The sequence below is a fragment of the Pleurodeles waltl genome, chromosome 12 (assembly GCF_031143425.1).
Source record: "Pleurodeles waltl isolate 20211129_DDA chromosome 12, aPleWal1.hap1.20221129, whole genome shotgun sequence".
Lineage (NCBI taxonomy): Eukaryota > Metazoa > Chordata > Amphibia > Caudata > Salamandridae > Pleurodeles > Pleurodeles waltl.
Window position 1 is genome coordinate 245,833,641 of NC_090451.1, and position 17,344 is coordinate 245,850,984.

The 17,344-nt window shown below is 46.2% G+C and overlaps 1 protein-coding gene across 1 annotated transcript in view; it reads left to right on the forward strand.

Moving 5' to 3' along the window:
• DPY19L3 (dpy-19 like C-mannosyltransferase 3) overlaps positions 1 to 17,344 on the forward strand; it is a 482,898-nt gene that overhangs the window by 423,403 nt on the left and 42,151 nt on the right. The window contains exon 17 of the mRNA XM_069217640.1: positions 16,974 to 17,106. Coding sequence (XP_069073741.1) covers positions 16,974 to 17,106 — 133 coding nt within the window. The remainder of the gene's footprint in view (positions 1 to 16,973; positions 17,107 to 17,344) is intronic.

Below are 17,344 nucleotides of genomic sequence, written 5' to 3' on the forward strand. Positions count from 1 at the left end.
CAGGTGGTTCTCTCTACTACTCACCAAAGAAGGTGTGCCAGATCATCGTGGCCTGCTGTATGCTGCACAACCTGGCTTTGCGACAACAGGTGCCTTTTTTCTGCAGGAGGATGGTCCAGATGGGGGTCCTGTGGCAGCTGTGGAGCCTGTGGACAGTGATGAAGAGGAGGCAGAAGAAGAGGATATCGACAACAGAAACAACGTTATCCAGCAATACTTCCAGTGAGACACAGGTAAGAAGATGTCACTGCCTCACACCTCTCATATAATTGTTAGACCCATCATATGTCTGTAACTTTCACCCAGTGTATGGACCTTGACTTGTCACTTTGCCTTTCCATTTCATAGATGTGGGTCCCACTGTGTGACCTCTGCTATATTACCTCATGGACTAGAGCTATTTACATCGGTATGTTGACAATACAATCGGCATTGCTATATTCCATAGTTATTGCAAATACATATTTGTGAAAGCACAGACTGACTCCAGCTTGTTTTGTGATTCAAGGGTGTTTATTTCAGTGCAAAATAGTGGAGGGGGTTGTAAAATGGGCAGGGGTGATGGTGGAAGATTGTCCATGGCAGAGTCCAGTCTATTTGTGTCACAGGTGCATTGTCCAAAGGGGCTTAGGAAGTGGAGCTAGGGCAGTTGATGGATGGACAGGATGACGAAGTGGGACAGAAGGATGACTTTCAGGGGGGGTCTCATTTCCTGGCGGGGGTCTTGGCATTGTTCTCTGTCTTTGTCCTGGATCTCAGGGATCGTTTGAGGGGTGGTTCTCCCTCTGCAGGGGGTGGGGTGCTGGTGTCGTGGTCCTGTGGCGGTGCCTCCTGTCCACTAGCGCCGGCGGAGGTGGTGGGCTGTTCATCATCCAGGCTAGTGTCAGGGGCCCCTTGTTGTGCCAAAGTGTCCCTCCTGGTGTTCACAAGGTCCTTCAGCACCCCTACGATGGTGACCAGGGTGGTGTTGATGGACTTAAGTTCCTCCCTGATCCCCAGATACTGGTCCTCCTGCAGCCGCTGGGTCTCCTGAAACTTGCCCAGTAACGTTGCCATCGTCTCCTGGGAATGATGGTACGCTCCCATGATGTTGGAGAGGGCCTCGTGGAGAGTTGGTTCCCTGGGTCTGTCCTCCCCCTGTCGCACAGCAGTCCTCCCAATTCCCCTGTTTTCTTGTGCCTCTGTCCCCTGAACGGTGTGCCCACTGCCACTGCCCCCAGGTCCCTGATTTTCTTGGGTTGGTGGGTTTGCCTGGGTTCCCTGTAGTGGTGGACACTCTGCTGCTTGACGTGTCCTGGGGACAGAGGGATGGACCCACTGGGTGGGTGCTGTGCTGGTGTTTTCTGGGGGGAAGGCTCTGTGGTGGCTTGTGCCAGTGTCAGGGGAACCGACTGTCCCGAGGTCCCAGATGGGCCGGGCTGGTCATCTTGATCCAGTTGGACAGAGCTGCTGTCATCACTGTGGGCCTCTTCTGTGGGGGGAGTGGGCGATGTCTGGAACCTCCTGTCCGGTGACGTTGGGTAGGGGTCCTGCAGGGGTGTAAAGGCATGATTATTGCATCTGTGTGTGCCATCGTGTGCAATGGGTGGGTGAGCCTGTACTCCAGTGCTTGCATTCTTGTGTAGGACCTTGTGTGATAATTGGTTTGGGGATCTGTGTGGGTATCTGTAGTGGACATGCTTTGGTGATGGGTGTTCATGCTTTGGTGTTGCATGCAGGGCTTGGTGTTGGGATGTGTGGGTTGTGATAGTGGGACATTTGTGAGGTGTTGGAGTGATGGGGGTGAGGGTGAGGGTGGGATAAGTGATAGCATGCAGGTAGGGTGGGGGATGTAATAGTTAAGATTTGACTTACCAGAATCCATTCCTCCTGCTACTCCTGCGAGGCCCTCAGGATGCAGTATAGCCAAGACCTGCTCCTCCCATGTTGTAAGTTGTGGGGGAGGAGGTGGCGGTCCACCGCCAGTCCTCTGAACTGCAATCTGGTGTCATGAGACCACGGAACGCACCTTCCCCTGTAGGCCGTTCCACCTCTTCCTGATGTCATCCTGTGTTCTTGGATGCTGTCCCACTGCGTTGACCCTGTCTACGATTCTGCGCCATAGTTCCATCTTCCTAGCTATGGAGGTGTGCTGCACCTGTGATCCCAATAGCTGTGGCTCTACCCAGACGATTTCTTCCACCATGACTCTGAGCTCCTCCTCAGAGAACCTGGGGTGTCTTTGCGGTGCTGTGGTGTGGGTGATGTGTGATGTGGTGTGTGTTGTGATGTGTGAGGGGATGTGCTTGTGTGTGTTGTCTGAGGTGCGTGGATGTTGTGTGAGTGATAGTGTTGTGTGCCTGTGAATGCTAGTGTTGTTGATGGTGGTGTCTCTCTCTGGGCTTCTATCTCAATTTTTGTCGTAGGGGTTTGTGGGTGATGTGAGTGTGTGTTTTATATTGGATTGGGTGTGTGGGTGTGGTGTGTGTATGTGTATCAGGTATGTGTATTTTGAGTTGTCCAATGTGGTTGTGTTTTGTAAATGTGTGTGTATTTTGAGTGCGGCGGTGTGCACCGCCAATGGAATACCGCGGTTGAAAGACCGCCGCGTGGATTCGTGTATCGTGATAGTGTGGGCGTATTCCTGTTGGCGTGACGGTGTCGGTTTTGTTATCGCCACTTTATCACTGACCTTTGGTGTGGCGGACTTGTGTGGGTGTTTGGATTTTGGCGGATTCCGGGCTGTGGGTCGTAATAGCTGTAGCGGAATTCCGCCGCCGCAGCAGTGTGTTGGCGGTCTTCTGCACGGCAGTAAGCGGGATTTACCGCCAATGTTGTAATGAGGGCCATAGTGTTTTTATTCAATACTGGCACATGGAGGTAGTCAAGCCACTCAGCTTGAGGTCCTGCTGGAAACTGGAGCCCAGAACAAGCCGAGCTTTTATGCGCCTTTTGCCTACCATGCTCCCTACCTCTATCCAGGATCTGGAATTACGGTTACAGCTGCTGACTGTGGAACTGAGGATTCATCTTCGAGTCTCAGCATCCGCTCAACATCCTGTAATTCTGGCAAATCATTTACTCTCCCCTGCCTATAAACAATGCATGTGACATGGTATAATGTAACTGGTGCTCATGTAAAGTGCTGGGCCATCGGGTTGAGTTAGTCGTTTCATTTAAAAAACAGCTGAAAAATTAACTAAGTGGTAAAAACGAAGTCTTGCCCAGACCTTGAATTGGGCCAGGTCCCCAACCTGGTAGCAATTAATAATAGGCTCTGAAATGGGTCCCTATGAAGCCCTATACCTTTGTCTTTAAACTTACTAGTAAAAACACTGATTGATTACTGGTTTCCAATCATGGTTTAGAACATTGGGCCAGTAATCTTGTGGTTCATTCTGGTTTACAGCTTGTCCTACATAGCAAGTCAACCACCACCAGCTTTCCCTGAGATACATCACAGTTCACATGTTAAACACAGCTTTGAGTAGAATAGAAATGTTTTCATGTATGTTGGAGGGCTAAACATGGAGTTGCTAAGTGGGTTTGACATAAAGAAAGGAAAATAACTCCAAAATATGGGCTAGTGTACACTGAATAGAATGTGTGACTCTCCTTCCAGAGCTCTAAATCCTGTGGCAGATAATGTTCCCTATTTTCTTTTTTGAGAAGCATTCTGTAGAAATGGAAACATATATCACATTACACTTGAATGTGCCTAAGACAGAGTACCATTTTGACATGTCAGTAGTAAATAATGTAATCTCCATTTTTTTTCGTGCATTGGAATGTTTAACACATAACATTTGATTTAGGTTAATTACTTATTCATGCTGTTTGCATCTGTAATGTATTTCTTAGTATCTTTGTGTATCTAAAGTGATTGCTCATGTCACACAAACTATATCTTGAACACAGCAGTTGTGCGAGCTTTGAAAAAAACAGAATGTAAGAAATTGGGTTTTTAATCGAGGGGGATAAGTACCATCCTCAAACAATAATTACAATCCTTGTCAGGGTGAACCACTAAAGTCAATAAATAAACCTGAGGTTAACGCACTGGTAGCGATGGCACTATGTAGACAGATTTCGCTTTGATGTAATGTGTGCAGTATTTATGCAGTACTAAAACAGTAATAAAGTCGAAATGCAAAACAATAAAAATCCGAAAATGATTTAGAAAAATATCGTAAAATTTAATCAACAAAATGACACCAAAATGACAAAAACCTAATAGGGAAATCGGAGATGTGAATTTTTGAAGTTTTAAGTAGAAATACCTTGAAGAAGCCCTACGTGCCAATGATAGTCAGTGGTCATAATAGAACAGGATGAAGGCACAATTTAATGATGACCTTGATTGAGCGCATGTCAGATACACTACCAAGGCTCGTCCTGGTCAAGTATTTTACTTGCTGACTTTGGTCCTTAAGTTCCAGCCCACCACAGGAGTTCACTTCCAAAGTCCTACAGCACCTTACGGGAGGCACTTAAAGACTGAGTCACAGGGTTGCAGGCAGAGTCCAGTGCAGGTCTGGTTGCCACTGATCGGCTGGGTAGTTGTGGAAAAGGTCTTCTGAGCTTGCTGTATCACTGTAGCTTTATCAAGAGGTAAGCCTTTTTGGCATGGGCATAAGAGGGACAGCAGGTCCAGTGTGCTGGGCGTTGTCACGCCTCAGACAGTAAGCGCAGTTCTCTTCTGATCTTCCACAGGTCCATGAGTGTTCTGAAGTGGGTGCCTGGAGGAGACCCATTTAAGCCTGCCATGTGCTAATGGGTGACAGTGAGCCCTGGAGAGATCCTGACCAGTGGGGTTACCTGGGCTACCCCTTCCTACTCTAGGCATTTTGAAGCTGGCCAAAGACTTCAGCCACACTGAACTAGGGTTCTGAGAGTGTGTGGGTGGGGTGGGGGGGCAAGAGGGGTGTGTGTGTGTGTGTACTATGGTAAGCCTAATGTCTCCCACATCTACCACTAAAATCTAGTTTTACACAGTCCCTGTACCCCCAATGAACTCAGAGACAAACGTCTGCTAAAATCAAAGCTGAGCTTCCAGTAATCAGGCAGTGGATACCCACTAAGTGTTTTGGCATTCTGTTTCCCTCAGTTGAAGGCCGCTCCAGGTGTCAGATGTACAACTAACTCAACAAGGAGGACTGGGAGATTGATCTGGTCCAGTGTACTTACTCCCTATACGTGAACCTATAATAAATGTGTACACTGTTCCAAAAAGAGAATATTATCAATGAGGACGAGAAAGTAAGACTGTAGGAACGGTCTTGTAGGAGTGCCCTCAAGCATCACAAGAGGATGCTAGGCATCATCATTGGGCTAACTCCTCGCCAGACCGGCACTGCAATGTCTGACGGGCCACCACACTCAGGTAGTGGCTCTTCAACCGGAAAATGGTTCTGCAGGTCAAATTAAATCCGCAGAACGTGCTGACAGAGGAGAAAAGGAGAGAGAAGGATATATAAAATTGGCTATGAGCACCTGATAACTGGTTTTAATGCTGAGGGTCAGGCCAAGGTTAAAAACAAGTAGGAGTATCCAGGGAATAATGTCTCCTATACTCCTAAAAGAAGAAAAGGAGGGAAGAGTCTTCCCTCCTAACACTGGGTCGACATGTTTCGCGCCTATTCGGTCAGGGATTGCTCCACTGGCGCTTCATCAGGACCGTTTAGTTATAACTTCTCCTTCATATATTGGAATACCAAAAACAAAAACAAAAAACAAACAAAAGACGTAAATGCTGGGAGGTCACTTACAGGCTGCGGACCATTCGTCACAGTCAGTCTAATAGAAAGTCGCCCATCCCATGTAAGGAAAGGGCATCATAGGGACGCGTAAACCTCATAACCAAGGTGAGTTCATTGAACTTCGTAATGGCATGCAGTGCGCCTACCCGAGGATGCGTGCCCTGAATGATTCATTCATGCCCTTTCCTTACATGGGATGGGCGACTTTCTATTAGACTGACTGTGACGAATGGTCCGCAGCCTGTAAGTGACCTCCCAGCATTTACGGCTTTTGTTTGTTTTTTGTTTTTGTTTTTGGTATTCCATTATATGAAGGAGAAGTTATAACTAAACGGTCCTGATGAAGCGCCAGTGGATCAATCCCTGACCGAATAGGCGCGAAACATGTCGACCCAGTGTTAGGAGGGAAGACTCTTCCCTCCTTTCCTTCTTTTAGGAGTATAGGAGACATTATTCCCTGGATACTCCTACTTGTTTTTAACCTTGGCCTGACCCTCAGCATTAAAATCAGTTATCAGGTGCTCATAGCCAATTTTATATATCCTTCTCTCTCCTTTTCTCCTCTGTCAGCACGTTCTGCGGATTTAATTTGACCTGCAGAACCATTTTCCGGTTGAAGAGCCACTACCTGAGTGTGGTGGCCCGTCAGACATTGCAGTGCCGGTCTGGCGAGGAGTTAGCCCAATGATGATGCCTAGCATCCTCTTGTGATGCTTGAGGGCACTCCTACAAGACCGTTCCTACAGTCTTACTTTCTCGTCCTCATTGATAATATTCTCTTTTTGGAACAGTGTACACATTTATTATAGGGTCAGATGTACAACACCAGCAGGGCTGTCAAGCAGGATGTGACATTCGAGCAGGATTTGATCCTCTTATGTCAAAGAGGGTGCTCAAAGACCCACCCCAGTGGTCAGTCAATGTTTTATTTTAAAAATCATGTTATTACCATTTTAATAAAACCAGTACTGGAGCCAACATGTTTTTTGCATATAACATGGTTACAGTAAGTTAAATGTACTGCCTATATGTATATCAGTAAGATTTTCTTTTAAAAAGAAAGAAACAGCCAAACATATAATAAGAAAACAAAACATATAGCTGTTATCCATGTCTAGCTGACCAGACAGTCAAATTAACTCACATATACACTCATAATAGGTACATATTTCATGTGTGGCCCAAAAAAGCACAGTGTTGCATGCCCGAAGTAAGAATCCACACAGAAAGCAAAACAACATGTTAGGTCAGAAATTATGCACTCCATTGGTCACCCTAAACCAATTCTGGGGCAGCACTCACTCCCACTGGGGTTGGTATCTGACTGACTAGAAGGGCAAAAGGGGAGGCAGGCCCAGGTGTGAGCTACATCTGCCAGTTACAGGGGAGGTACGTTTGAAGTGCACCAAGGGTCTGAGCTCAGCCCCCTGACTTTGCTTTCAAGGAGGAGGCTCATTGTCCCTGTCCCTGGAGCAATTCATATTTCCCTACAGGGAAGCCATCACGTTGCCTGGTGACAGTTGAATACTTAAAGCAAGGCTTTCAGAGGCTTTAGACAGGCAAAAGGTAACTTTTTTGAAGTTTCTTTTCTGGAATGGTTAGACAAAATATGACTTTACCTCTAAATTGGATTTTGTTTAACCATTAAAGAGTGCTTGAAATATTTCTCTAGCTGTTACCAGTCTGGTAATGTAATCCAGTGTTTTCCTGTGGAAGCAGCCAGCCTTGCTATAGTGAAAATAGCTTTTATGTTTTTTCGCTGTAATGACATGAAGAACTTTGACCTTCTACATGTCCTCTGTTTAAATATCATTTACCCTAGCCTATGGGCAATAGGGGCCTACCTTAGGGGGGACTTATTAATATTTAAAAGTATGTTTTAGACATGTCAAAAGGGTTTATTTTGACAGGGTGAATTGGCTGTTTAAAACAGCACAGCCAGACTGAAGTGTCATGCCTGCAGTCATGTTTGCGTTGTCACTGCAGTGGGTGGCACAATGAGTGCTGTAGCCCACCAGTGACATTTAACTTGCAGGCCCTGCGTACCTGTGGGTACCATATACTAGGGGCTTGTAGGTAAGTTAAATATGCCAATCAGGAGTGTACCAATTTTACCACGTTGAAAGGAGGATCTCACACACTTTACCCCTCGTTAGCAGGGGTAAAGTGCACAGAGTTCTATAGCCAGCAAAAATAGGATTCAGCAAAAGACCTAACATTTCGAGGTGACCCTACAGAAAGGGAACATTTGTAACACAGGTATTTGTTTGTACACTTTTAGACTTGGATTAAATAGGTTTGTAGAGTCCACTTGCACCAAAATGATTTTTTGGTGCTGGCGGGCCTACCTAATAGAAGCATAAGTGTGGCAGTTTTTCAACCAATAGGAAACCAGAGTGACACATTGTTCAGGGGCATTATGGTAGAAGGTTTCCCTTCAGGCACCCTTGCCCTTGCACTACCTTCGACTCAAGTGAGCACCTCTTGTTTGATATGAGGTGCACAGCCAGCTGCCGACAGAGTACTATGCCCAGCTAGTCCACTCCCACCAGCGCTAATAGCAGGAGCTTGTGGAGCAGCATGTAAAGCTGTTGCAGGAGGCGCAGTCATCATGCACCCATTTTAGATGAGGGAATTCCTCTTGGCATGCAGTGGATCCCCAATAATTGTGAGGAAAATGTGCTCACAAATTGCCCATGTTAACATCCATTTTAAGAGAAGAATTTTTTCTCACAATCCAGTACACCATTATGGAAAGAGAAGAAAGACTGTAAACGGGCCGGCCTGAAAACCAGTGAAACGTGAGGGGCATCTTTGCACTAAAGACTTTCACAGATCAGCCATTAGTTATGATTTTATTGAAAATTTCAGGTGCTATTCCTCCTGGAAACTGTTTTTGCAGAAGGCATATGAAGCACACCTTGGGGTCTTGTTCTCATTCATGCTGCAATGTACATAGCACAGTTCCCCGTAGATGGGTTCTTTTTTGGAAAGAAAACTAAAATGCTTAAACTGCTCATTACACCTGTGGTCTGATCCAAGTGTTATACACTACTATCAAACATTAGCTATAGGGGCATGACCCTAAGCCCATTCTTTATTTTATTGTGTTGACACCAGATCGGTATTTCTCTAGCCAGACCTCAAAACTAGGTATCGGGATATAAAATCTTTTGTGGACTAACTGCAAGCAAAATTAAAAGATGGTGCCTTGCATAAGCTTGAACATTGGCAAAGAACTTTCAGATGGCATTAGAGCAGTGATCTAGACCATTTTGCGCTATGGGGTGTTCAGTGTTACTTCCAAAGCATGCGAGTTTTAGACCATTTATTGTATTATTTTCAGTTAGTCCAATAAAATGAAAAAGAGATTTGACTTAACACAGCGGTAATCTTTTTCTGTGTACATTTAAATGTATTGTGTGGTTGTGTGTGTGGCTCTAATTCGTAACATTTGTTCTGCAAACGCCATTGAATGTGCTTTTTGTCTTCAGTCTGTCTTCTTTTCGATAATTGTACTCTAAATTGCCACCATCTAAAGTGCAGTACCCTGGTTAGTAGTCGTAGTTTTGATAAAAGTGGGACTTGTCTTTCTACAGACCTTAGATTAGAGACACCAATTATCAAACATGTCTTTATGGAATCCTCAAAAAGCATAAGCTGCTCTGTTAACATCAACTGCCCTTAATGTAGCTATAGGACGATTAGGCTTCGGCCTCTGTTGTGGAACAGCTGCCCCCTTAGCTGCGGAGCCCGGTCCTGTGAGAATATTCACATGGAGTTTACTAGCCACATCCCCTGTGAAGAAAGATGACAGGCATTCTCTGGTGAAATTCATCCACGCTCCTAGTGCGAGGTAACAGGCCAAGGGCACATTACTTGAACATCTGCACACGTTTCAAATAAGATTTTTGCAGCGCCTGGTGTTAGGAATACTAGAAATTGATTAGGCAGAAATCGTTTGTGATTGGGAGGCAACAGTTGCCTTGCATTACGAATTATTCACACATTTTCTCTTCTTATACATCTGTATCCTACAGAAGAGCTGATGCTTTTGTAAGGCGCTTATTATAGTAGAGAATGCATAAAAGTGAAGGTGTTTGACAGTTTGTTTTGCTTCCTACAAGTCCGAGTTTGCATTCCTCTACCTCATTGGCAGGAGTAATTTTTTGGTGAGTGTGCATCGATAGCAAACTCTGGTTAGAAGTATTTGGGTGTTAATTTTAAGATGCCATATTTTATAAAGCACCCTTGTTTTTTATACCAAATAAAGGTAATGATGATAACAAGCATCTGTTACAGATCGCATGTGCTACCGTTACGACAATCTAGACTTTCCAACAATTCTTATCGCATCAGCTACTCACTACACCATAGCAATCCCACTGCGTATCACAGATTCTCTTGTGTGTACGTGGCAACCCCCAGCAATATAAACGGGCTCCTGTGGAGCACACCAGTCCTTCGCCTTGCACCACTGCACTATTGTTGGAGGTTTGGGGACTTCCCCCCGTGTGATATACTTCTTGGCAATTACTGTGGCTAGCCCCACCGAGGCGCGCTCTCCTCTAGTGTCGCCAAGGTCCTTGGACCCCCAGGAGACCCTCCTGGGTGTCAGGTCTCCCCAGCACTAGGGACAGTAATTTTGCACCCGCCCGCCAGCACCGTGTACTTCTCGGGCATGTCCAGATCACGGGGAACAAATCGGCTCGTGTTCAGCATTTTGGAAGCAAAAGGGAACCAATAGTTTATCAGCATGCCACAGCTGCAGGGAAGTTAGTGGTGTGCAAGTATTTCAGCTGGGTCAGCCTTACCAGTGATGTCATTTAGGTAGCCAATCCAGTGCTCTCATTTGTTTGGTGATGAAGAATATCTGTCAGTGGCATTGATAACTAAGGAGCAGTAATTCTGCAATGTTCCCCCTTCACATCGGAGTCCCGTCAAAATGTTTGACTCTTAGGGGACTGTATCCTGGCAGTACTGTTAGTTTCGTGTGGTGGCCTTAGAGAGCACGGCTCAGCTGCAAGTACTTACAGAACTAGGGCCCTCATTACAACCCTGGCGGTCGGTGATAAAGCGGCGGTAATACCGCCAACAGGCCGGCGGTAACAAAAATTGAATTATGACCACGGCAGAAACCACTCAGACAAACAGCCACTTTAACACACCGACCGCCACGGCGGAATCAACAAGCACCACAGCGGTAACAGCCAACAGCCAGGCGGAAGATAATGTACCGCCCACACTATTATGACTGGCCTATCCGCCACCTTTTCCGGGGCGGTACCAACGACATCAAAAGCCTGGTGGAAACAGATCTCAGAAGTCACAGGACTCACCTGTGGAGACTCAGGGACAACCATGACCCCATGGAGCCTGAGCTGCACATATTCCCCATGCTCGTCTATCTTCTGCTGCATTATGAACATCAATGCCGGCGAAGACGACCACGATGAGTTCTGCCGCCTAGCACACAAGGGAGGGGGTAGGAAAAAGAGAGTGACACACACACGCAACACCCCCAACACCACGCACACAAACAGATGCAGTAACATTACATATTCACCCCGTACCCCTCAGAAATAATGCAAGGACAGAATGATTTGAAGAAAGTGAGTGTATTACAACAAAATACTAGGAATAAGTGCATCAAAATCCAAACGTATATACAGGGAGTGCAGAATTATTAGGCAAGTTGTATTTTTGAGGATTAATTTTATTATTGAACAACAACCATGTTCTCAATGAACCCAAAAAACTCATTAATATCAAAACTGAATATTTTTGGAAGTAGTTTTTAGTTTGTTTTTAGTTTTAGCTATGTTAGGGGGATATCTGTGTGTGCAGGTGACTATCACTGTGCATAATTATTAGGCAACTTAACAAAAAAAAATATATACCCATTTCAATTATTTTTCATTACCAGTGAAACCAATATAACATCTCAACATTCACAAATATACATTTCTGACATTCAAAAACAAAACAAAAACAAATCAGTGACCAATATAGCCACCTTTCTTTGCAAGGACACTCAAAAGCCTGCCATCCATGGATTCTGTCAGTGTTTTGATCTGTTCACCATCAACATTGCGTGCAGCAGCAACCACAGCCTCCCAGACACTGTTCAGAGAGGTGTACTGTTTTCCCTCCTTGTAAATCTCACATTTGATGATGGACCACAGGTTCTCAATGGGGTTCAGATCAGGTGAACAAGGAGGCCATGTCATTAGATTTCCTTCTTTTATACCCTTTCTTGCCAGCCACGCTGTGGAGTACTTGGACGCGTGTGATGGAGCATTGTCCTGCATGAAAATCATGTTTTTCTTGAAGGATGCAGACTTCTTCCTGTACCACTGCTTGAAGAAGGTGTCTTCCAGGAACTGGCAGTAGGACTGGGAGTTGAGCTTGACTCCATCCTCAACCCGAAAAGGCCCCACAAGCTCATCTTTGATGATACCAGCCCAAACCAGTACTCCACCTCCACCTTGCTGGCGTCTGAGTCGGACTGGAGCTCTCTGCCCTTTACCAATCCAGCCACGGGCCCATCCATCTGGCCCATCAAGACTCACTCTCATTTCATCAGTCCATAAAACCTTAGAAAAATCAGTCTTGAGATATTTCTTGGCCCAGTCTTGACGTTTCAGCTTGTGTGTCTTGTTCAGTGGTGGTCGTCTTTCAGCCTTTCTTACCTTGGCCATGTCTCTGAGTATTGCACACCTTGTGCTTTTGGGCACTCCAGTGATGCTGCAGCTCTGAAATATGGCCAAACTGGTGGCAAGTGGCATCGTGGAAGCTGCACGCTTGACTTTTCTCAGTTCATGGGCAGTTATTTTGCGCCTTGGTTTTTCCACACGCTTCTTGCGACCCTGTTGACTATTTTGAATGAAACGCTTGATTGTTCGATGATCACGCTTCAGAAGCTTTGCAATTTTAAGAGTGCTGCATCCCTCTGCAAGATATCTCACTATTTTTGACTTTTCTGAGCCTGTCAAGTCCTTCTTTTGACCCATTTTGCCAAAGGAAAGGAAGTTGCCTAATAATTATGCACACCTGATATAGGGTGTTGATGTCATTAGACCACACCCCTTCTCATTACAGAGATGCACATCACCTAATATGCTTAATTGGTAGTAGGCTTTCGAGCCTATACAGCTTGGAGTAAGACAACATGCATAAAGAGGATGATGTGGTCAAAATACTCATTTGCCTAATAATTCTGCACTCCCTGTACATATTTACAAATGTAGGGACACTGCCCAGTCCTCAATGTCCGTGGGCCACAGGACCACATCACATAGGCCAAGGCCCCACCTCACTCCTGCAACAACACCGAGAGAACACTGCAGGGGCATCAGGTCAAAAATACACAGGCACCTCAGGGGGACAGGGAATGGAGGGGCACCTCAACCGGAAGATGGTACAACGCCACTGGTCCTGGAGGGGGCTACATGCCCACTGCTTGGTCCTGGGGAGTGCAAGGCCACAGTCTCTTTAGTGGGTGGTTTGCCCACTGCTTGGTCCTGGGAAGTGCAAGGCCACAGTCTCTCAAGTGGGTGAGTTCTTCCATTGGTTCTGGAGGGGGCATTATGCCCAGTGTGCTTCATCCTGGGAAGGATGGGGTGAGTGGATGGCTTCTTCCACTGGTTCTGGAGGGGGCATTGTGCCTAGTGAGGCAGAACTTGGGGAGTGCAAGGTCACAGTCTCTCACCTGGGTGTCAGACTCACAGGATTTGCAGGGCCCAGGCCGCACAACAGCCCATGGATGCAGGACTACACACTGCCCGCCGGCGGTGACGGCTGCTCAGTGGTGGCAGTGGAAATGGATGTCTGCTGCACCTGTGATCCGAATAGCTGTGGCTCTACCTGGATGATTTCCTCCACCATGACCCTCAGCTCCTCCTCAGGGAATCTGGCGTGCCGTTGTGGTGCCATGGGTGCAGTGTGAGTGGCGTGGGTGAGGGTGTGTGGGGTGATGTGTTGGGGTGTGTGATGTAAGGTGTGTGGATGGTGTATAGGTGATGGTGTGTGGCTGTGGTCTTGTCTGTAGTCTTGCTATCTCTCTTGTGGCACTTGTTTGTATTCGTAAAGGGTTGTGGGTACTGTGGGTGTGTGTATTATAGTGGTGTGGGTGTGTGTATGGGTGTCAGGTGTGTGTAGTTTGAATTGTCCAATGTGGTGGTGTTTTGTATGTGTGTGTGTATTTTGAGCACGGCGGTATGTAGCGCCAATGATTTACCGCCATTGAATGTCTGACCGCGGTGATTCGTGGGTCATAATGTTGTGGGCGTAGTTCTGTTGGCGTAACGGTGTGGGTTTTGCTATTGCCAGTTTATCACTGACCTTTGGGTTGGCGGACTTGTGTGTGTGGCTGTATAGTGACGGATTGCTATGTGTGTGTCATAATATGGGTAGCGGTGATCCGCGGCGGCGGCAGTATGTTGGCAGCAGTCAGCATGGCATTAAGTGGTACTTACCGCCAATGTCATAATGAGGGCCTACGTTTTGTGTAAATCAGAATGAGTTTGTTGACCGAAGAACAAATTAATGTTCAGTCCCTGCCAGATAGCTCCCAAGTTTGCTATGCCTATTGTAACCCACGTGTCCAATGCATGGCGGCAGGTGGTATGTATCAAACATTTCCTATTCCATAGAGGGGTTTGTTGTGTCAGTTTTCTATCCCATATGCTCAGTGTCAATGACACACGCCAACAGAAGAAAGCGACTGTGGTGTCATATTTAACATACCCCACATGTTTCTGCCTGTTTGCACTGATGTTTCATAAACCGGTCTGGAATATTTTCCTGACACTTGTGCCTTCAGACTATAACATGACATGCCAGGTCAGGTGGCTCAGTGGATTAAAGCATCCACGGCTGAAAACATGCCAAAGTCAGACCACTACTCAATAACCATCTGCCAACCCCAGCGAACCCAAAAACTACTGGCCAATCTCCCTGCTCCCATTCCCAGCGAAGGTACTGGAAAAGATCATCAGCAAGCAACTCAAGACATACCTGGAGCAGAACCAGTTGGTGCCTCCCAATCGGGCTTCTGCAGCAATCACAGCACTGAAACTGCCCTCTTCGCAGCCACCAGCGACATCTGAACCCTCCTCAACTGAGGACAAACAGCAGCTTTGATCCTCCTCTACCTCTCGGCAGCCTTTGACACCATATTCCACCACATGCTGATCGAAAGACCACAACATCGACAGCCAAGGGGACGCGCTCAGGTGGATCACCTCCTTCCTCACCGGAAGAACCCAGAAGATCTACCTTTCATCTCCGAAACCAAGGAGATAATCTGCGGAGTCCCCCATGGCTCATCCCTCAGCCCCACCCTCTTCAGCACACATATGACCCCGCTGACCAACACCGTCAGATCCCACAGTCTCAACATAATTTCCTACGAAGACAGTATCCAACTAATTCTCTCTCTCACTGACGACCCCACCACCACCAGAACCAGCTTCCACAGATGCATGACAAGCGTCACTGATTGGCTGAAGAACAACTGCCTGCAGCTGAACGCAGACAAGACGGAGGTACTGATCTTTGGAAACAGCAGAAAACACATGGAATGACTCATGTTGCCCATCAGACCTAGGACCCACATCCACTCCCTCTGACTACCCCAGAAACTTCAGAATCATCATTGACAGCAAGCTCACTATGAACAGATCAACGCCATCTCCACTTGTTTCCTCATTTTGCACATGCTACATAAGATCTTCAAGTGGCTACCTCTACACACGAGACACACCGTGACACAGGCCCTCATCACCAGCCGGCTGGACTATGGCTACGCCCTTTACATAGGAATCTCCGTGCACCTCCTAAAGGGACTTCGGACCATACAGAATGCTGCAGCAAGACTCATCCTCGGCCTTCCCCTACAAACGCACATCACATTCCACCTCAGGCAACTCCACTGGCTCCCCATACAGAAGAGATGCTAATTCAAGCTGCTTACCCATGCACACAAGGCTCTACACAACCAAGGACCCGCTTACATTAAGCACCGCCTGAACTTCTAACAGTCGAGAAGACTACGCTCTGCCTCCCTTTCACGTGCCCATACTGCCTGCATCTACTGAAGCCCTTCTCTCACATCGCAGCAAAACCTTGAACAGCCTCCCCACACACGTCCGGACCATCACCTCACTTCCAGAATTCTGAATGGCCCTCAAGACCTGGGTGTTCGAATAAGCCTCCGGGACCTGCAAGCGCCTGGATAACCTATCCGGTGATTAGACGGCTTTGTAAAACCTGATTGATTGATTGATTGATTGAAGAATCTGTGTTTTATCTCAACCTGTGACTACAAGTTTAAAGCCCAGAGTGGCAATTAACCTTTCATCCTTTCAAGTTTCATAAATTGATTACCATTGAGAACAAACATCTGTTTCTCAGCACCCAGCTGCCCCAAGGTCTTAACGTGTTCTTGACCTACAAATATTATGTTACGTATCTCTATGCACTTCATAATAGCTTACTGGTAGTTCACTAGTTTGATATGGCAGGGAAGGGTTTAATGCCAGTGGAGTGAGACTTGCAGACAGGACTGTTGCCGGGGAATGAAAAAAAGGTATAACCGTGGGACAGTTTTAAGCAACTTAGATAATGTAGGTTGAAACCCTCTTAGATAGCGCACTGCCTGTGCATCATTAAAAAAAGAGTAGCCGCTCCCTCAATCTTCAGTGATAAATTAATGGATTCCCCAGTTTCACGAAAAAAGCATAATAAGGGAACTACTGTGCCAGAAACTTACAATCCCAGTGTGTTAGGTCTAAGAGTCAGTTTCTCCATCATCCGAAGTTGGCACAGTATGTGAAACCACTGGACAATCGTGAGTGGCTATTTTTGATTTTGTTCATTTATTAAGCATCTCTCTAAAAAATACTGTATGACGATATTTGGGGTGAACTGCAGCAGGTTATGCCTGCTTGTGTAGACATAATCCATCAAGTTAAAGTATAGACTTTACATCAGAGTAGGGTTTTATCTAAGGCATGACCACTTTCTGGCACCTGAATGGAAAGATACATTGTCTGGTTCAAAGTTGGACGATTATGACTTTCAGAGCTCAAATAGAGCACATAATATACTATGAGTCAAAGCAGGGCCACAAGATGGGGGAAAAGGTTATGTATCTTGCACTGAATATTGTTGTATGTTTTTCAACATGTGAAAATGTTAAGCAAAACCTTAGATTTTTCACTGTCTATTTAGGGCAACCACTCCAAGAAATGTGGTGTTTGCAGGGAGTATGCAACTTTTAGCAGGGGTGAAGCTGTGTACAGGAAGGACCATAACTAACCACCCCCATTATGAAGACAAAGGACTGCGAGAGAGAACAAAACAGGTAAGCTTAATTTAAAACTTTTTACAAAGTCCTTAATAAACAGACAAGTTGTAGATCTTGTTTTTCAACGGTAGCTTGAGTTTTCCAAACTAATATCACCATGCGTATGCCTCATCTCATTGCAGATGATTTGCTTAATTACAGGATCTCTTTCCTTGTGCCCCATGCTGAGCATTCCTTCTGCCGCTAAGGTACCAAGGCATCCCTCTCATGGACCCTGCCACATGTGTGTAAAGGT